A 21,572-nucleotide genomic window follows, 5' to 3' on the forward strand; every position below is an offset into this window, starting at 1 on the left:
TGTTTTGCAGGACGGCTGTATGGATGTGCCAAAACGGTTCCCCTTTTTGTTCCAAAAAGAAACAGAAAAAAGGTCAGTAATTACCACATGCCGGGACGTCACAAAGCTCAGACTTAAAGTTCTCATCTAAGGTGAAGCACCACGGGGCGTCCTTCTGGTTCCCCGGGTTGCGGCAGTAGGAGTGACCCCCGTTGAGCTCGGGGTACCTGATGGCGGTGAAGGTGTGGGTGTGGGGGTACTGCGAGTTCCACGGCTGGCACTGCCGCCCCGACCTGGTCACGCTCACCGTCCCCCGGTAATCTACTCCTGTGCTGTTGTAGCATTTGTGATCTGAAAAAAAAAAAAAATTGAAAAAAAAAAATAAGCCAAAGCAATAGTTGGTGGCGGCAAGGCGGATGGCCGCAGCACCCGGGGGCGGCGAGCTGCCGGCATCCCCCAGCCCTGGCGCGCTGCTGCTGGCCCGGGGCCGGGAAACCCAGTTTGGGAGCACGGGCTCCCAATTTGCTGCGGCTGTAACGCAGGGCCTGCTTTGCATTCACATTCCTGGGAGGATTTAAAGCTTATGCTTCTGTAATGAAAACAGCTTATGCCAAGCGTTTTTAATATAAGATACACAAAAGAAGTAAAAACTACAGTGGGAACCTGAATTGCAGCCATTATTTTCATATGAAGGTGGAGAATTTGTGGGAGCCACGTTTTATATTTGACTATTCAGATGTATAAGGGTTGTGAACAGGCTGCAGCCCAGCGTGTTCAAAGAGTGAGCTCAGCCGATGCCTGAAATTAGGCTGTATTAGGCAGGGACAGCCACGGACCCGGACCCTACGAATGTTCCTCCTGATAAGCACCCTCTACTACACCCGTGGTCTCGCTGGAGCACATCGGACTGCTGCAGGAGGACAGGGAGGCTGAAGCTACTGATGTTCCCCAGTGTTTGAATGCTTACACCGTCTTTGTTTTGTAGTTCATATTAATTAGTAAAGATCTGAAGCCAATAAACAGCATTTAGTGTGAACCCAGAGGCAGCTGAAGAAATAACTGAAAAAATATTTCTGAATTTCTACCCACTCTGGACTAGCTAGGGGAGAAGTGCGGGAGTGGGGTAATTCGAGAGCATGGCATCTGCAAGCTTTCAAAGACTAGTACTAGCTCCAACTCTGATGCACAAGCCCGTACAGCCAACCTTTTCACAGCGGTATTTTTTGCACAGAGGCACAGACGGTTTTCACTTACTTTTATTTATGGGATCTGCCATTGGAATCCCAATCCGGATACAATTGACAGCTTCGGGGCTATCTGGCTGGGGAAGATCTTCGCAGTTAGGCAGCTTTAATCTCATCAGAATCATGGGATTAGATCTTGCAAAAATATACTCTGTCTGACACAGGACATTTTCCAGAATTTCACATTCATCGCGGCACAAGTCTCGTGGCTTGGGAGCTGACGAAGTCTCATCGCAGTAGGGGAAGGCGTAATGGCACAGCGAAGGAATAGCAAACTGGGAGCATTTATCCGACAAATGGCTGGAAGTGCCAATCATGGTGAAGGCAGCTGTAAAATATACAAAAGGATTTTACTTAACCCGGTGGGAATTTTATTCCTGTGCTCTTGCCTTCCCAGTATAACCCTCACTTCCCATTGCGACTATTATTTTCAGATGTTCAGGTGATGAACAGGCCTTCCAGAAATACGGAGCGCTAATTACATTGGAAGTTATTAACAATGCTGATTTCGCTGACAGAGAACGTACATCTGATTTTCAACACGGGATTAATGCTAAGTATGTTACCAAAACCCCAAACCTAATTATACTTTTTTTTCCCAAATAATTTATAATGGTTTGCAAAGTCATATAATATTTGGATGCCTTTTAACCAACAGGTAAAAACGAAAGTCCCTGCAGGATGCAGAATGACAGTACCAGTACCTTCGTGGAAGATGCCAGCTTTCATAATATTCCAAATGACTTTTCAAACAAAATGGCTTAAGACTATGAACTGTTGGCTGTATAGAAACCATTGGCCTTTCCTGTGAGCAATGCAAAAGTCTTTTTCACAATGCTGACAGCGTTTACAAAACGAAGGAAGAACACTCTAGAGGGAAGAGAAATTTGGAATATTCTGACAGCAAGAGAAAATTTGAATATAGAGAAGATGATTACCATAGTTAGGATCTGGCCAAGGTTAATTGATATAAAAAAATAGAGAAGTATCATGATATCTATGAGGCATCAGTTTGAATTCAGCACCCCCATCAAGTGCAGCATCTCCCACAAAAACAACGAAAACTCCTTCTTTACTAAATCTAAAGGAAAACCACTACCTGCTAGATTACTTATGCAGCCTGTTCTAGCACCTAAATGATCTCAACCACGTAAAAATCAGCTAAGTCTGGTCTCCCTTTGCTTTTAAAATCTGCTTGAGTAACAGCAGCACAAGGTAGCCTGGCTATGAGACTCCCAGAAGCTGTAAATACACAACCCCTTCTCCTTGGAGAATAATTTTTTTAGTTTCTTTTGGGGGAGCTGGATGACCAGAGACATGAAGGCTTCTCAGATCGTCACTCTTCAGACGACTCCCTCCACTGACACTGCACAACGCAGGAGTCCCGGGTGAACTTTGTGGTGGGAATCTCACAGCAGGAGAGGATGAAGAGCAAATAAAAATAGTACTGCAGTTTATAAAGCTCTAGCAGCTTTTTGGGAAAAGACAGCTTCATGGGGAAGAAGCAGGTAGATTTTTTACCCACCTGTAATCTGATTTTCTATTTCACCTTGCATATGCAAAGACTCCATATAAATGGTTCGATTTCCAATAAATCGTGCACAAGCAATCCCCCTGTAGGGCTGGCAGAAACCGTCCTCTTCATACTCGTCACTGAAATCAATCATAAACACAAAAGGGTGAAACGTTTCACATGCGACTTTGCAACAAAATGTCACTCCAGGGAGCTGGCACTTGTATTATTAGAGGCAGATGCGAGGGGCTTACTGTGTTTGTCTTGCACTCTGCGATTCGTTCTGGGTGACGCTCACCCAGCGCAGGAGCCCACATGCTGCCTTCCCCTCCATTAACAGCCTGTGATAAGGGATTATATGGTCTTTAGGTAGTGCAGGGGGCACGCACAGGCTTTGTGCCCTGGATGATTTTAACCTTAAAGGATTCCCACACTGCTGCAGGTAGTTTTCAGTATCTCACCAACGAGCCCAAAGTGAATATAACCTTATACTCAACAAGATATTGAGTATTTCATGATTTAAAAAGACCCCAGCTGCCTGGTAAAAACAGGTAGCGGCATTTCAGGTTAGCCAGGATACGCACTGACACTGTATCAATGAATGCTTTTTGCATGAGGGGGAAGACTATACTCAGGAATATACCCAGCCTTGATTACAACAGAAAACATAAATTGCCTGAAGAAAAAGATTTATCTTTATTTAAAGCAGCTAACGTGCCATTTTCTATTTTTGAACCAAACTTGTACTTAATATTGATAAACATAGGATAAAGAGTCATGCTAGCAGAGACAGAATTTAAAGTGTATATAGAAAATCAAACCACTCCCATCACTGATACCCTTGAAATAGGAAATGTTTCTTCAGTCTTCCTGAGTGTGGTAACAGTTATTGCTAAAACAGAACCAAAGCTAAGACAGGAGTTAAATAGACAGATTTCTTTCATTAGGTGCTTTGTTTTATGCAATATAGGAGACATTTAATACATAAATCCAGATGTGAAATTATTTGCCAATATTCTTCAAACAAAGCAGAGAAAGGAAATTACTAAACCTCTGAAGAGCAGACCAGTCACTGCTTATTTTGAACAGATAATCAACAGCTACGTGCTGGCACACAACAGATAGTTTTATGGATGTTTTGAGGAGGAGTTTGCATACGTGATCGCTGAAACATGCACCTAACTGCATGAATCAGCCCTTTTACTTTCTTGCTTTGAGAATCCAGTTGGAGATATTTGGGACCCATTTTCTGGAAAGACGGACACCTCAGCTCTGCTGAGGCCCCAGCAAAGGGACATGCCTAATGAAAATTTGCCGATAATTTCTTAGTTATTCATGCCAGCACCCACCTGAGGCAGCTACTATATGGCTCTTAAATTAGGAAAAATTATATTGGAATATCCCTAAGTATGATCACAGCTGGGTAGGCGACACGTTACTTTCTTTGTGTGCTTTTTTTTTTTTTTTTTTTTTTTTTGCAGGATTCATCCTCCCCCAGATGCCGAAAGTCTAACGGTGGAATCAGACTATGCCTTAATAGGGAAAAATCACAGCTTTTTTAATCAACTCTGCCATTAAGTTTAACAAAAGACACTTTCATCCCCTCCTGAAGACCTTGGCTGTGAGAGCTTGGAAATGCAAATTACATTTAGCCTCTTTGAAGTCACCCATTCATTGTGTGCATGGCTTAGAGCAGGCGGCCAGCCTGCAGCCCGGCTCCCCAGCGCCCTGTCACAGCGGCCAGGGCGAGCTAATGGGATTAGCTGGAAGAAGTGCTAGGATCGCCTTCCAGGACACCCCAAACATCTCCCGGCACTCCTCAGCTACCAGCTCCAGAGCACCATCCCAGGATTCACGCAGCGTTGTTTTCCAGTTCACAGGGAGAAGCTAGACACCATGAATTAACTGCAGTAATTTATGACTGTGAAGACAGGGGGTGGGAAAGAGGGATGGTAGAGATGGAAACCTCCTTCCACAGACATCTCACATCAATTGAGAAATCAACGGGAAGGGGTCCAAGCTTCATTGGATGATGGTCCCAAGATGTTCCCAAGTACCTTGGAAACTGGATTGCAAAAGCACAACCTTTAAACTGCCAATTAAACTCTCCATTAACTAGAGCGATGGTAGGCTGAGATACGTCAGATAACAGATAGTATTGAGCCAACAAAGATAGCCTGAGATGTAAACAGAGACACACAACCACATCCATGTGTTTCTGCACGGAGTCAGCTCTGGTGAAAATATTTTCACTCTCTTGGCTCTTGAAGAGAAGACAAAACAGCTGAAACCTGAGCCAGAAAACCACAATAGCTACTGCAGGCTCTGGAGGTCAATTCTCCATCCTCTAATCAATAAATCCCCCAACAGCATATAATTCATTATTCATTTATTATTTATTATAATTTATTATGGAATTTAACTCAGGGACTACACCTAACAGCAACTGCTCTTGAAGGCGATCAGACATTGCAATTTAAGCCCACAATTAGATAGAGAAGACAAAACCAGGAGGAATGCGATTAACATATCAACAAAGCAAACTCACCTCACTCTGAGGCTCACCTTTGAACTAAAGAAGATTTAACTGCAATAGCTGCACGCAGCAAGGATTTCGAGTGAGCAGGGACACCAGTTTACCTGGGTGGAAGCGCCCCAAGGAACAGGATTTTGGAGATAATCTCGGGAGGTGAAGATTAAAGAGGAGAGCCTGGATCCCACCACCTCTGCCCCTGGGGCTGCATGCCAGCCTTGAATTCACAGAGGTAAAACATGAGATTAGTAGCTCAAATGGAGCAGGCTCTACTTTGAATTGGTTTGGGAATCAGCTCCATAATGGACCAGGATAAATCAAATGAAAGGAACAGGAGCACCAGAGTACGAGAGAAGGACCCCTGAGACACGAGCGGACGTGCTCCCCTGGTCTCCGCTCGCAGAGCTGCTCTGCAGGGGCCCAGTGAAAAAGAAAAGTACTGGGCTGTGAGGTTCATCTATCGCTCCTGACAGCTATTAGGAGCTCAAAATAGCAGCTCCCGCAACAGGAGTCCTGATCATAGGCTGGTAACACATCATTGTGGTGAAGTTACTGGCACGCGCTAGTCGACGAAGAAGCGGCCGCATCTCAGGCCCTGGCTCTGTTTCCGTATCACCCTTCGTCAGCCCTTCAGGTTCACACGAAACCCCCTCTCGCCTCTGCATCTCTTCACGATGTCTCTTGCCCTCCCTCACTCCTGCAGCTCTCTTCTGGGAGACGGGTCAGAATGGAAAGGTTTACATCTAGTATCTAGGGCCTCCCAGGGCATCCCTTTGGTCCTCGACGGGCAACCGGAGCTGTACCCAGCGATATCCAGGGCGGCCCTGGAGACAACGCTGCTGCCAATGCAGCTGCAGCTCTGCCAGGCAGACCCCCCCCCAAGCCATCGCTCCCCACAATACAGTGGTTTTTTGGGGGGGGAGGCTGCCAGCTCTCCATCTAAGACCATTTCCCGCTGAACAGATTGCTGCCGAGGCTGAACACCCTCTGCTCGCCAGACGTTTCATCCAAAACCAGAGCTGTAGCCTGACACGGAGCCCACAATAGCATGCAGAGCTCCTACACAGCTTAAACACATTCCCCACCTCCTGCTGCCAACTGGCAGCCACTTCGGCGGCTGGCTTTAAAACGCAGCTATCGGTTTCTTGGGATCAAGGCTGAGATCGCCGATTCCTTTTACGTAGTTCACATTTTGCATACCTCACGTGCTTTTTGTAAGCAAATCACAGCATCACTGCTCAAATGTGTATCTGCTTCACGGTCCTGATCCGATTCTACCCACAGCAAGAGGGGCTCAAACAGGAGGTAAATGAGGCCTGATTCAGCAATTAATGTGTTAAAATTTACGGACAAGCTTAAATTCTAATGGAATGGAAGTCAATCTAAGCCCATGGGCATTGCTGATTGGGGATGGACTTAATCACTCGGGCAAAATCTCTGCCAAACTAGAGAGGCAAGCAGTCAGCAGGTGAAAACCACGGATGTCAGCTCGCGGGAGCAATTTCAGCGATAATCGCAGGGCAGCTCGGCCGCCCTCCCAGTGTCAGATCTTGGGGTCTGGGTGCTGCCCCCCACCCGACTCCCGCTTCTTCCGCTGCCTGCACCCCACAAAGCCCTGGCAACCGTTCAGCAAAGAGTACGCAAGAAAAAGGAAAGCGCTGGATTTTAATGACTGACAGATGATACAGCACTGTAGCGTTTTATGATTATTTCTTTTCAGATTTGGTTTCCACTCCGTTTTCTGTTTGGGTCTTTAAATATTTCTAGCCTTGACGTTTATCTTGGAGCTTGCTCATTGCTTTTAGATCCCGCTGCAGTTCCCCCCTGCAACAATACTTCTGGCTTCCTGCAATAATAGTAGTACCACGGATTAAATTTACACTGTACTCAGGTGTCTTTAAGTATCTGGTTGCACAAAGTTTACAGAAGACTGAGTAAGAGATTTGAAGGGTGTCCACACCAACTCACTAATTTAATCTGACCTAGGCTAGAGCCTGCATCAACATGGGATGCGCTGGGTCTTCACGCAGCCCAAACTTGAGCAGCATCTTTCCTTCTATGGACTACAGAGGCTGCATAGAAAACTCAGCACTGTAATAAGGTACTTCATGTCTCTCTGGGTACGTCTGAATATGAGTAAGTCACTGTACAAGTAAAAGGACCCTGCCCTTGACATGTAGTTTAAGATGGCAAAGGTCTCAACACAGGTCACCTAGACAGAGCCAGAAGGAGAGACCAAGTCACAGCACACACAAAAAATTCCAAATACTGACAAAGAATTCACTGTCAGTGCTCAGGTTCATTTTCCCCTCTTTATTTTTTTCGTTTGCACTAGCAATATTTACAACTGTCAACCCTGGGTCACCAAAAGCTTTTCGCATACTGAAATGCTAACAAAATAATAAACCAACCCTAAACCAAAGAATGGCCAGTGCAAGTTCATGCTTTTCCTCTTTCCCTTTGCTTCTCACTCAGACACTCCCAATCTCTGACTCTGTTCTGGGATCCCAGAGGAGGTAGTTACATGAGCTGTATTAGGAGAGATCTCTTGATCTCCTCTGCTCATGGCGTGACGGCTCCAGTGAATTGAAAGGTTGATCTGCCTCCCAGCACAGCGCCTTTCTGTTGCAGCCTGAAACCGGGGAGAATTTCTAATTGCCTCTGACTTGAAACAGCACCAGCTTTTTAGGCATCCCCACGCAAACCAGGCAAAGTACCTTGCAGCAGCGGAAAAGCAATAACAATCAGTTTGCAATTTGTTTCTTGTCAGCTCGCACTAAACCTGGAGGGTCTGCGTGGTATCCACCTCATCCAAACGCATCTCCACAGTCTGGTTTCTAAATACAAACCATTTCTGCAAGATTCTCCATCAGAGTCCATTTCTCAACACACTGTGTTTTCTTTCCTAGTCTTTTTCTGAGTTACCAGAAATTGCCCGAATCTAAACAACATTCCCAGCAAATGTCAACAATGGGTCCACGAACTTAGTTTAGCAAAAGCTTTGTAACCAGGCTTTAACATGAGTTCACTTAGAAGTATTTTATAAATTAATAGAAAAACTGAACCTTGTGCAATCATGGTGTATTTATTTTCACAATATCCAATGTATTAAAAATACATATTCCAAAGATGGTGTAATTGTGTGGTCATTTCTAACAGACCCCATGAATTTCTTTCTTTTTTTTCCTCCCCTTTTTTTTCTTTGGCTTTAAGAAGGATTTGAATGAGTACCCAACGACAAAGAATCATAAAACCAGGACTAATTTTGATATCTTGAGCGAAAATGGGCAAAGGAGAGATGTAGGACAAGGCAAGACAAAATCCCAAATGCTGTGGGTGCCCCAAGACAAGACGTAGGAGCGTTGCCCTCCCTCCTGATGCCCATTCCAACACCAGCCTGCTAGGAGACACACTTACGCTTAGGTCCATTAGTATGTTGGTTAGATGGGATCATTGGATTACCGTTATTTCGGTAAGCAAATCTCTAACAGCAATGTAAACAGGTGAGTGTACACAGAGGCACTGAGGATTAATAAAAGCAGCAAGGGAAAGGACATCATAATGTTCAGTAAAGCCAGCACGGGATTAAGGTGCGCGTGCAAAGCCAGACTGATTTACGAAGATTTACTGATTTGAAGAGCAAAAGCAAATAAGTGGTGTATTATCTCTGAGATCTTCCAAGTGGAGAAGGAGCAGCTTTGGCTCTGCATGAAGGCTGTGCGGACATTTTTTTCACTTACAAAGTGAAAGGCATTTTGTCTTGCTCAAAAAAAAAAAAAAAAAAGTTCTACCATAGCACTAAACTAGTCAGAGCTGTTTATCTAAATAATTTATATCCAACAGCAGAGTACTGATGGGAAAATGCAGCCAACGTTGCCTAGTTCAGACAACCAAGTGCTTTATACCCTTCTCTTCGCAGGAAAAACAGAAGTGTGAGCAGAGACCCTAGCTCCCGTCACCCTGGCACAGGCAGGGATCCGCGCGGCACCGGGGGAGACCCCTGTGCCCACTCAAGAGCTGCACCAAAAGGGTCCTTCTTAACACTTGAGTCACACACCTACAGATTTGCAACCTACAACTGGGGTTTATAGAGGGTGTTGCTTTAGGGGAGTTGAGTTCATAATGAATGTTGATAGTTGACAGCACATGGCGAAGAAACACGCTCTAGAAAACTTTGCAGTTAATTAAAAGGTGTATCCATAAATTAGTTTTATTATTACATATATCCAATACACCCTCTGTACATGCATTAATGCTGTATAAATTATTTGTACATTGTTAAATAAATTGTATTTTGTTCCGTACTCATGTTCCAGCTTCACACAGAATAAAATGAAAAGAGTTTTTACTTGGCAGATATCCCTTAAAGCAAACAGATGAATAATATTCTGTCATACTTTCCAAAGAGCAAAACCCAGTTGCTTGTGCCTCGCTTTGAAAATGGGAACATATTGGCTCTGTTTCATAACAATATTTCAGAAATGTGAGGGCTGCATTTTACTTTGCAAAAAGAAGAGAATTGCCCAGACTTGCATGTCACTGTGTAATTTAAGGAAAAGTTCTGTGTAATATAAGCTATTGCTGTTTTGACACCCCTTTAAAGTTGCAGGGCAGCTAAGGTTTAAATGGTTCACTAGAAAAGCATAGGCATAAAATAAAAAAATGAATAACGCTGTCCTTTGACGTCATGAAATTTACAGAGTCCCATACCACCACTGATACACCTCGTTCCTACTACTACTACTAAAAAAATCAATAAGCGAATATGATCTGTGTAAGTAACTACTTAGTCGTTACCTCACATTCCAGACTGATAGCTGGTTTAACATGATGCCTCCAATCCAGAGACAGGTAAAGCATCCAAAATTAACTGAGTTTGGGATGCTGTTTTGCACGGCTTAGCGCGTGGGATGGCACTGAGGGGCCCAGGCCAGCGCTGGGGCCCCATTACGGCCATTGTCCGCTACAACTGGGACAGACAAAATTCCCTGGCCCCCCCAAATCTTCCAATTACCCAAAAATATTGGTCTGAGCGTTTCTCAGGGCTGCATATCGCTGCGCTCCCCTCCCCCAGTCACTTCTCGTTAGAGGATTTCGGTGCTGAAAGGAGGCAGGTTTGTGCAGAGACATAAACATCACTGGTGAGAGCTGACATGTGTTTTCTACTAACCTCATCTGGGCAGCGCGGCAGCATCCACAGCTTTGGAAGCTTAATAAAATACATCTCTCGTGCAATTAATTCCTTGGCAAGGATGCACCGAAGCAATTACTGCATGTTTTTCTTTGTCATCGTAAGAAAGTTTTACAGCACCTCTATCAAAATGACTCATTTTGGAGAAGCAAAAGCTGCCTAGAGAAGCTCAATAACAGTGGCTGTGAATTTGATCTAAACACTGACCAAAAATAAACAAACTAGCTGGGATGTTAGCCTCTGAGATTTGTTCTTTTCCCCTCTTAAACACTTCGTAACAATCCCTTCCCTACCAAACCTCTTGGAAAGTCAATGGGCGTTCCTGCAAGCGAGGGTGCGAGCCGGCCGCGCGTTTGCTCAGCAGCTGCAGCTGGTTAGGAAACAACCCTGGTAACAGCGTTTGGATCTTTCCTGGCAGATTTCTTACATCATTATTCAAGATGAACTGCAAATCATATGCTCATAGTTACGGAAATGGCAGGAAACTTCTTGCACTTATGTTTTGTTTGACAAAGCGATTTTAAGGTTACGTTTGGAAGGTCTGTTCGTCCAACTTTCTAGATGCAGATAAAAAAAAAAAAGTAAAATGTTTTTGAAGAGCAGTCAAGCGGGATAAGATTACAAGTGCTAAACGTTGCCTCTTCTATCAAACCTTTGTACTGCACAGAAAAACACTCTCCCTCCTCCTGGATTCCCTCACGGAGCTGCAACGATCTCACACACACGTTCCTTATCCACCTCTCATCAAGCATTAACCTTTAGATAAGGAGTTTTTGATGGAACGATCATCAGCTTCACCCCATAAATCGGCTGCAGCCGCTCTGCCCTGAGCGATACCAGACTCTCCCTCTGCCCCACAGGGGCTCAGGCCAATTGGTCTGAGGGCCCTCAGGAGCGGACGGGCAGGACCGGACCATTTCACATCCGCAGCCGTGAAAAGATGCGATTTTCTTTTCACACGGCGAGAGAGCAACCCTCAGGCGCTGCACGGGGAAGCTGGACACAAAATAAGGCAGACAGGCAAAGGGAAGAGACTTCCTCTACCTGCCTCGGCCCCATCCCTCAGGTTTTTGTCCAAATCCCTAATAACTGGGACCTTTTTGAATGCACATTTTGTGAGCAGCCTCAAAGTGTACTACAGCCCGACTGCCGCATCTCCGTCAGCCCCCCATGGCCAAACGTCACGGCTTGGTGCAGGACAAGTGATATCAAGCCACCAGATCCGATGGAGCTCCTTAATCAAACGCCTCATCGCTTTCATACGCACGAAAAGTATGTCAGTGACCTATCTGACCAGGAAGCTGATATTCCCCGGAGACCGTTCTCCATCTATAGCACTGCCATATGGGGGAGTTACTACAGGTTTGCTCGGTGCTGCATGAGGCCGGCACTCTTTCCCATAGGAACGGGAGAACGACACACCCTTCTGACTCTCGGGGTCTGCCAGGAGGATATACTTAGGACTACAAAGAGGTCATATCACAAAGGACATACTCCAGACTGTATTCAGTCTCTAGTCAGATAAAAATCCCCAATACTAAGGATTTTCTTCATTCTTTAGTCACACGAAGTTATGGAGGTTGTTCAGATTTCATTGAGCAAGAAAATAAATTGCAGATTACATTGTGCATCACGCCCACAAATTTGATTTTTCTCCCCTCATACAGAAAAGTGCACCTCTGTGATATATTCAAAAAAGAAACTTTAAATATTACAGTCAAGGTTGAGTCACCTTTCAAATGGCTTGATCTGGACATTAAGGGCTTTATTCCCAAACATTTTACTGCCTCTTTACAGGCATAATGGGGCCTCAGAGCGAGTGTTCATGCAACTGATACCACATGAGAAAATCTCTTTACACCAAAAGTGTGGCATAACCAGGCTTTAATGCATAAGGAGCTGGGTCCTCCAAGGAGCACCGGTTTGAGAAAACAGCAGGGACATGGGTACTTTGAACCCCTGTGATTAGAAAAGGGTGAGAATAATAACAAGGTTTTAAGTAACACCTTTTTGTTTGCCTTACGTTAAATCTCTTTTGTCAGATGTCCTTTTTTGAAGGAAAAATTAACATTTAAAATTTTCCAGTTAGCATTGCTAATGATTCCTGTCTCTCACAACTGCTTATTCACTGTTGAGGACTGAAACAGCTCAAGTGTTCAGCAAAAGCGATTGTGCATGCTACTGTATAATAGACACCTACCTTTGCAACAGGGTAGTCAAGTCTTCTGGAATGTGAAGGAAATAACACACATTCATAAATGAGAACATCAAAAATGAAAACATTTAATCTAAAGCAGGAGACAATTATTTATGGTGCTAACACATACACTATTTAAATAACATGGCAAAGTATCTTCATTTTCAAGCTATTTTTCCATCCCATGCGTGTTTTTTTTCTTTCCCTCCTATGGAAGGACATCCAAACTTCTCATTCTCCAGCAACATGTCTTAAAGACCTCGTTTATTCCCTGATAAAACTACTGCAGATTCTTCTTTGCCCAGGAGAGACTTCTTGCAGAAGGCAATATCCTGCTCCTTCCTGGGCCTCAGGACACTGCAAATACAGCTTTGAACTATTCCTAACTGCTACAAAAACTTGTAAGCACCAAGAGTCAACATTGAGCACTACAAAACGAGTTTCAGAACTTCTGCAGCCCATTTTATCTCACTAACTCTTTCCTGCTTTACTTCATTTTCTGAAGTCACAGCTATATTTCTGCTCCTCCCTCCCCTCTCCTTCCTTCTAACATTTAATTTGTCTTATGTGACTCAAATAGGTCTTTCTTCTAGTGACCTAATATTTTAACCTTAAGCATGATGAAAAACAGACTTCACAAATCTGACACTTGAATTAAAAGTGAAACACATGCCTCGGCACAAGTTAATTAAAAATAATACGTTAGCTTGTTTAAACTATTATTTGACCAAAAATTTGCACCCATACTAGTATACTCCACAATTGCTACAAAAATAACAGTAACCACCATAAGCTCAAACTTACTGCAAAAATTAGCTATGTTCCTTCTCCTTTTATTTAACAGAAGTTTTCACAGATCCCGCTGAAGCTGCTGAGCCGAATTGCTGAGCTCTACCCAACGAGTTGCCGGAGCACACAGCGTGCACGAGGGCTGTCGGAACCCAGGGGCACCAGTTCGGACTTCAGCACACCAGTACCCCAACGCGTGAGCCCTGTACCTGCTCAGCATTGTACATCACTGTTACGTGCCCCAATACTAATTCAGATGCTAATAATTAGTTGCAGATAACTAATTTTACAGGCATGTAGCCTTGCTCCTCTCAATGTGGTAACTCCTGCCCTGAAGTGCGTATCTGCGGTTCCCTTCCACGGGACAGGGGAGAGGCCAGGCACTACAAAGTAACGACAGTGGATGCAGAGCAACCACGTGGAAAAAGTTGATCTGAAATTCCAGATTCCTTTAAAAAATCTAGCAGAAAACATATTTTTCTAAACGGACTTCCTAGGAATTATGTCAAGGTAGGAATACAGCGTTTTTCTCTGCTGACAAGCAGTCTGGGGGTTGCTGCGTTTATGAGCATAATACTCATACTTTGGCTGGGGGTAGTTGATAAATCCAAAACCGTTTTAAGCAGTTAGTCTTATTGAAATAGTTGGTCAAGTTTAACAACTGTGAAAACATTTAAAGTTCACATAACTTGCAGGTCTATCATAAATTCTGCTCCTGACAGACACACATAAATAGAGGCTCCTCAGCTGGGAATAGCCAGTCTGCTTTAAAGGGTATCATGAGTTATAATGAACTGAGAATGTCTTGTGAAAAAGATTGCTTTTGAGATAAGAAAGTCATTCTTAAGACAACAAACATGAGTGAAAATATGCTTCGGTGAAAATTAAGATCCGTCCATCCATTCCCTAATGGTAATCGGATAAGACACGGAGAGATTGTTTGTTTTCTTTAAAAGCATTTTGCTTCTCTACATAGGCTGCACAGACCCGCGTGAAGAAACCACACTTCAGTAAGCATGCCCAGCCCCAGATTCTGAAAATCCCGATTTGAAGAAAGAACTGTGTAAAAATGGCAGCTTTCTACTCAGAAATGGGCCAAATCCTTTCTAAAACTTTTGTTCCTAGAAAAAAAGGCAGGCAGTCACTGCCTTTTCCTCTTGCTACCCCAAAAGAGCGAATAGGTCGCAACATGCCTTCCTGCCTATTTTCTGGCAGCAGCATTAAAAGAATTAAGTAAATTCTGACCTCTAATTATTTTTTTGTTGTTGTGGTAAATAAAGATGGAAACATCTAATTTTGCAAGGCCAACCAGCTCAAAACACTGCAAGCTTAAAGCATTTGTCTGAGCAACTCAGAGAAAAGCCCAGCTTGTTTGCAGTGGGGTGTTTGTAGAAAACATGTAGAATAATCCCACTTTGCAGCTCATTTACACCCAATAATTGGTATTCAGGGTGAAAAATCCACTTTCCTACCTCCATAACCAGCACCACGGGTTTTTTATGATTCAAGTGGCAGAAGGAAAAGGTACATATTTTTCTGGACTTGTCCAAGTTTGCAAGATACGTAATTTTTTTGTACTTACCAACAAACTAAACTATCCCAGTTGCTTTATTTAGTTTTATTTCACTATTCCAGCGTGTCAGCAATTGAGAACAGTACTTCAATCAAAGTTTGCATTAGAAGTAATTATGCTAACTTGCCTCTGTGAATGGATCACAAATTTCTAAGACATTTTACATGTGATTACTTGGGTACTTCGATGCAAACTACGTTCAAGGTTCTCATAACCTCCAGCTCTACCGTTTCTCTGTAAGACAGCGCGCGGCTGCGGCTGCCAGACTTCCTATCTGCCTCCGCATGGCGCGATGGGCTGAGCTGTGCGACACCAAAATTTCAGCTGTAATTCTGAAATTAATTGGTATTGATAACGTTATATGCATGTTATATATTATATTAACGCATTCCCTCCCTGGAAAAATATTATTTAAGATAATAGACCTCTTTCTAGAACCTTGTTTTAATAAAGTCTGTCCTGGCATATTTTTGCAGTTGTACTTTATCAAATCTAAAAGCTGTTTTTTATCTTTGAGTAGGTGAAATGCTGGTTCGTATCAATACTAACTCTTATCGTGGTTTGGTAATATAAAACATGTATTTTACAACTGCACAAAAAATTAAATGAGGATTAAGCCAAATATTATTTAAAAAGGCATGCACACATACCAGCCATGCAGCAAAGCGATTTACGCACAGTGTGTGTGAGATGAAAATGAAAGGAAACACTGGTATTTATATACCATTGCTCCTTTTATCCAGCCGAGAAACTTTATTTTGGCAAGACCACGATTGCCTATTTTGTCTCACAAAAACGCCTTATATGCCAAGCGTGGAGTAACATTCCTGTGTTAATCACACTGAGGAAAAATATGGAGCAGCTCCACAGAAACCCATGGAGTTCCTCTGGGTTTATCCCCATACAGCCGAGATCACTCCGAAACAGACGCAGCTCCCGATGCCAACTATTGCCCTAAACACAGCTCCTAACACAAAGCAAACATTCCCCAGATCATTCTTTCACATTTATCATTGCTAAAATAATATTTTCTCTCATTATCTTTTGTTCCTTTCAAATCTGCAAAAGACAGTACACTCACAGGAGACCAAATCTTCATCTGCTACTTGTGCCTGGGCTAATTTGCATGCATTGAGGAGGAAAAATTGACACCACCAAATTTTAAATAAATGCTAAAATTTACTGTTAGATGCTAAAATCACACAAGGAGATTTCTGAAACTAGCATAGCTGCAAACAGTAAAGAAAAGGTTTCTCCTATGCTTTTAAGCCCAGGATTAAGAGATTCTGCTACAATTCGTATTTCTCACAAGATGGAAGTGGTGGAACTGTCAACAATAATGCAGCAAAAATGCATTTATTTATCATATAAATATAATAGCTTTTAGTCCAAAAGTAACTAAAGACGACATCAGAGAGCACCTACTGAAACCAGATCTTCTAAAGATAGGTGCATTGAGACAGCTTGCATCCAAGAATTGTAAAAGCCAGCGTTTCCATCATCTCTTCACGGCTGTTGACTTACCCGAGTGCCTGGCAGCCCTTGCCCTGCCAGTACTCACACACGTCGTGGAAATACCCGAGCGATTCCACGTCTGCCGGCCTTACGCCATCGAAGACAAAACAGTGCAATGGCTGAAACGAAGCCCAAACACCAGAGGACTTGAGGCGGTAACAGAGCTGGTGGCAATTCTCAGGAGCTTAAGGAAAAGAGACTCCTCAGATGCGCTTCGGCAAAGTCAAGAGTTGGGTTGTAAAGACAACAATGTTTGTATATTTAGAATCTTATGAAGGCATTTGACTGGACACAGCACAAGCATGTTCAGAAGTTAAAGACATGAAATCAACATGACACTTTTTTTTTTTTTTTTCCCCAAGGAGGTGCCCTAGTTAATTTGAAACCACTGGATTTGGAACATAACATACCTGAGAGAAGTACTACAGCCTGTGTAGGCCCCAGGATGGTTAGATGGAGGACTGCAACAGTCTCTTCTCACCTCTAAAACCTTCAAATCTCTAAACTAGCTGTGAACCTTGAAAGGGGATCAGCTTGCTGAGTGTTCTTGGTGCTAATCGCAGGGCAGAACTGTGGCAAAAGAATGTGCCCATTCATCTCGAGCAAAATCAGGACTGAGAGAAAATTTATTTGTTTAAAGTAAATATACTGACACAAAAAATTTGCCTGGAAAACTATGGCAAGGTAACATTTGTGATTAATTTTTGCTTAACATGGATCTTTGTTGGCTCAGGCATCAATAATAGCATCCAACTAATAACAGGTCAGATGATAACTGCTTTCCTTCCCCACTGAGGTAACCACACGTATTTTCCTGTTAACAAGATCAATAAACTTGACACATTCTGAAATCGATGATTAACTCCTTTTACAGTATTTGAAGTTGCCCAGGGTTATTGCTTTGAACGGCCAAAACTAGAGCGTCATGCGTGTTTTTAATTATCAGGATAAATAATGTAACACCTTATAATCTTCCTCCTCACACTTAATGATTTTGTGATGAAGTAACACAAATTGCGACTGAGTAGGTAACTACATAGAGGCGGGCTGTGCAATGATGTTATCTTTATAGGAAAACTCATTCTGAAGGTTTTACACCGTATTGCAGCAGTGAAAGCACCTTGGGTCAATACAGATTTATTCCCATTTTTAATGTTTTTACTAGACTGAATAAACACTTGCCCCAAGACTGAAACCACTGGTTCTCCTAAAGGCTGCGGAAGCCCAGGGTAAACTCTTAAGTTGAGCTTGGCGTGATTGACACGTCCTTGCAACAAGGGGCCGCACTGTTAGTTCAGGGTGAGGATTGTTCCCTCCAGCTTCACGTGAGCTTTCGCAGCCCCTTCATCACAGGGCTCTTGCTCACAACACTCCTGACGTTGGCCGATTACAGCGTGGCTGCCGATGGCACTGGGTGGCCCTTTTAAATTGCCGATTTTCAGGTGGTCTTCGCAAGAGAGACCCGTGTAAGGGTGGGATGCCTGAAGCGTGCCTGTATTCACCCTCCCGGGGGAGCGGAGGAGCTTGCTCCCAGCAGGCACACCGGGCTGGTCCAAGGGGGGGTAGGACACTATTCAAGGTGGAAGGAGAAACACCCCGTAATCACAGAACCATTTATGAAATCAGAAGATCTGAAGATACATGGAGGGTGGTTAAGGAAGGAAAATTTGCAGCTGCCTGGGCGGTGATTTGGAGGCACACGGAGCAGTCCAGCACGTGGCTCTGGGTCCCGGTCCTGGGATGTCTCATTAGGGAAAAAGCAAAGGCTCGGTGCCAAGTCCATCTGAAGGGGGAAGGAGAAGCATAAAGTGCCCGTGGGAAGAGGGGCAGGAAGAAGAGGGCTATGTATGGACAGGGACAGCTTTTCACGTGGGTTAAAGAGAGCCTAGGACAGGAAACAAATCCATTGCACAGAGGCCACAGACACTGCCTCCCCCCCTTCCAGTAACCACGCTTTGTTTGCAATGCTGTAATTATTATTATTACTATTTTTTGTTCTCTTCAATAATTCCTACCACAAGCAACCGGAGCTTTCACTACCCTAATGTTTCAAATGTTACATCTCTAATTCACTTTTCAGCCCGCTGATAGCGAGGCTGGCAGCTAGCGGATAAAACAAAAACCTGCTTGAAGTTTTGCCCAGAGTGGAGCCATTGCGTGCCATTACGATCTGATGAACCTCCGACAGATCCCTCCTTGCTCCTCCTTTTCTTGGTTCCCCATCAACACAAACCGAAAATAGCAGAAGATTTGTTTAAGGAATATCAACAACAGCTGGGCACTAAAGTAAAAGAAGAACAAAATGAGAAAGAGATTGAGATTTGCCCACTGAGGTTTTACTACCTGGTTATGCAGGATATTTTATTACAACCACAGAAACATTATAGGCCTTTAAATAGGATTTCCCTTATAATTAAAGGCCTTACGGCATACGGGAATCTCACTGTACTTTGGAGATGACCTCAGACATTAACTGGTTTCTGAAATGTTTGACTATTTCTTTATTTCAGCCCTTACATGTGACCAACTCCCATGGCTGTGCAAACTGCCAGAAGCCCAGGAAAGTGCTGTAAGGACGTTTGACCCCCAGAAGCTGTAGGTTTTTAAGTAAAACAAGACCATACGAGACTTTTAAACATGCTTGCTCCATGTGACAGAAGTTCACTTTTCTCTTTCAGAAAATCATAATAATAAAGATGACTGATTCACAGTTTCATTTGTCAGTTTTCTGACTTAGTTACATTTAACTCATTCCATGACAGCTAGAAATCATTTTATACCCTAAGTACATGACACAGAACGTACAATTATTTCCCTTCTTTCCTCCTACATCTAAAGACCTTTACATCTACCTCCCCACAGGTTGCACCTGTACACACCGGGCAATGGTGCTAATGAGGCAACAGCCAGACGAGAGAAACTCAATTAACGTATTCTCCCGCAACACCAAAGTTTTTCATTGACAGTCATCCCACCGCAGGCTGGGGAGGGAGAGAAATCAAGGAGGTTCGTTTAGCATCTTGTTGTGTTATTTTTAACAGCTTAAGATACACTGGCAAAGCCCCTAAATATCATAGAAAGCTTCAAAAGCCTGGGACTGGGAGGGAGGAGGCTCTGGCACTCAGGCTGCATTGTAAAATATGCCCCTCCTCCCCAAAACAACAGTAATCATCTCTATTTCAGCAACTCTTAGATGAAGAGCCATTGAAGAAGGTAGTGTGTTGTAAATATATGCAAATAAAACAACAGACCAATAATCTCTGCCAGAAACTTTAAGATACTGTGTTGTCCAAGCATAACACAAATCTAATCCCATGTGAATAAGAGACAGTCTAAAATATAATTTTTTATTTGCCCTCTTTGAGGACAAGACATACATTCAGGGCAGGTCCTTTCCAAAATAAAGCAGCACAAAGACAGGCTCTGTTTAGCCACTACTGTAACCTGACCCGGTCCAGGAAGGGTGAAATTAATTGTAATATTGTCAGATTTGCCTCACAGCCTTCAGGCTCAAAGAAATCCTTGTAAGTTATTTAAATTGCTCTTATGATTAGAACTAAATGAGATTTTTTTTGATGAAAATTGTCTTAGAGAGAAAACATCAACTTCTGAAAACTGGAATGTTTCACAAAAACACAGTGGTTTGGACAAAATTGCTGCTGCAATCTTTTAGCAGCTCGAGAAGGAATTTTTGGGTTGGCCTCAAAAAAGCTGTTATCTGGAATGACCACATGAAATATGGGAAAACCAGGGTATACCTCTGCTCCAAAGCAGGGCCAGCGTCTTCCTCCTCTCAAGTGAGTATATGCTGGGCTAGGGGCTATGCAACATTTATTGGTCTCAGCTTCATTTCAACATGGAATAAAACCAAATACTGAAGGCTCAGTATTTTTAATCAAATCCAATACTTTTTTCCAACCAGTCTTAGCTGCAGCCTTAACGTAGAGCTTAGTAGCACGGGCCCTCTGTCCTGGGGTGGATTGAACTCCTACCCAGACAACTTCTGCCAGGGAGTTCAGTGGGAAAAAGGCCTCTGTGTGACGTTAAGGATATATAGCATTTATAGGAACAATACTTGGCAGGTTTGACTGGTTTAACTCACAAGACTCAGTTTATTATCAGACTTAGTCAGACACAGGTTGCCAACTGTGCATAATGATCTTTTTTTTTTTTTCTTTTTTTTTTTTTTCCTGCAGCAGTTAAAGAATATCTCCATAAACACAATACCCTGAAGGCTGCAGGAGAGGATCAGCGTAAGTAATGCAACTTTTCAGCTTTTCCTAATTTTTTTTTTCCTTTCTGTTGCCAAACTGAAGAAACTTCAAAGTGATCCTCACTTTGCTCCTTTTTAAACAAATCAGGAAAATATGCACTTAGTCTGTAACTCAGGGTCAAATTATATAATTACAGGATTTCTTTAAGTGTTTGTATAAAACCTGACAATTGAGATCACCAATTAGAGAAAGGAAAATCTATCCTCTATCCACACTTTATGTATCAGCTCCCCCAGGTTCCTGCATGGGATTTGAAATGTTCCTAGATCCACAGTGTTACAAAATGTCACATAAGGTATCTGAGCCTAGTTTATAATGACAGCGTAAATTCACCTTTCAGTGTTGTCCTCAGCATTTATCAAACATGGTCAAACAAGCTCGGTGCAACTGAACTAATGCAGCAAGGCTAAATTAACATGCTAAAAAGCAGCTAAATATAAAAAGGCACAAGACCTGATCCGGTATTTCCAAAATGCTGAAAGCCGAGCACTTCCTAAGCGAGTAAAAAGAATTTCATCTTTTCATCTTCGCTTCCACCGTGGGTTGTAACACACGCACAATCCACACTGCCTGCCTCCTTCTGACCTCTGTGGGCACACTCAGAAACTCTTTCACTGTATAAAGCACACCGTACATACTTCTTTTCTCTGTTTGGCTGCACAGTGGGAATTAGCACAAGGATCTGTGTTACCACTTCTTGGGGAAGGCCACCACGCAGAGCTGAGAACTGATTTTGCCAAGAAATGAAAGAGCAGTGCTTGTGT

At 43.2% G+C, this 21,572-nt stretch overlaps 1 protein-coding gene across 2 annotated transcripts in view; it reads right to left on the reverse strand.

The window, feature by feature from the left end:
* Positions 1-21,572, reverse strand: part of ROR1 (receptor tyrosine kinase like orphan receptor 1) — a 170,961-nt gene that overhangs the window by 11,365 nt on the left and 138,024 nt on the right. For both annotated transcript variants that reach the window (XM_049809422.1, XM_049809421.1), the window contains 3 exons: positions 2,749-2,876; positions 1,234-1,551; positions 85-330 (listed from right to left, as the gene is read on the reverse strand). In XM_049809422.1, the coding sequence (XP_049665379.1) occupies positions 85-330; positions 1,234-1,551; positions 2,749-2,876 (692 nt within the window). The remainder of the gene's footprint in view (positions 1-84; positions 331-1,233; positions 1,552-2,748; positions 2,877-21,572) is intronic.

The sequence above is a fragment of the Accipiter gentilis genome, chromosome 8, assembly GCF_929443795.1.
Source record: "Accipiter gentilis chromosome 8, bAccGen1.1, whole genome shotgun sequence".
Classification (NCBI taxonomy): domain Eukaryota; kingdom Metazoa; phylum Chordata; class Aves; order Accipitriformes; family Accipitridae; genus Astur; species Astur gentilis.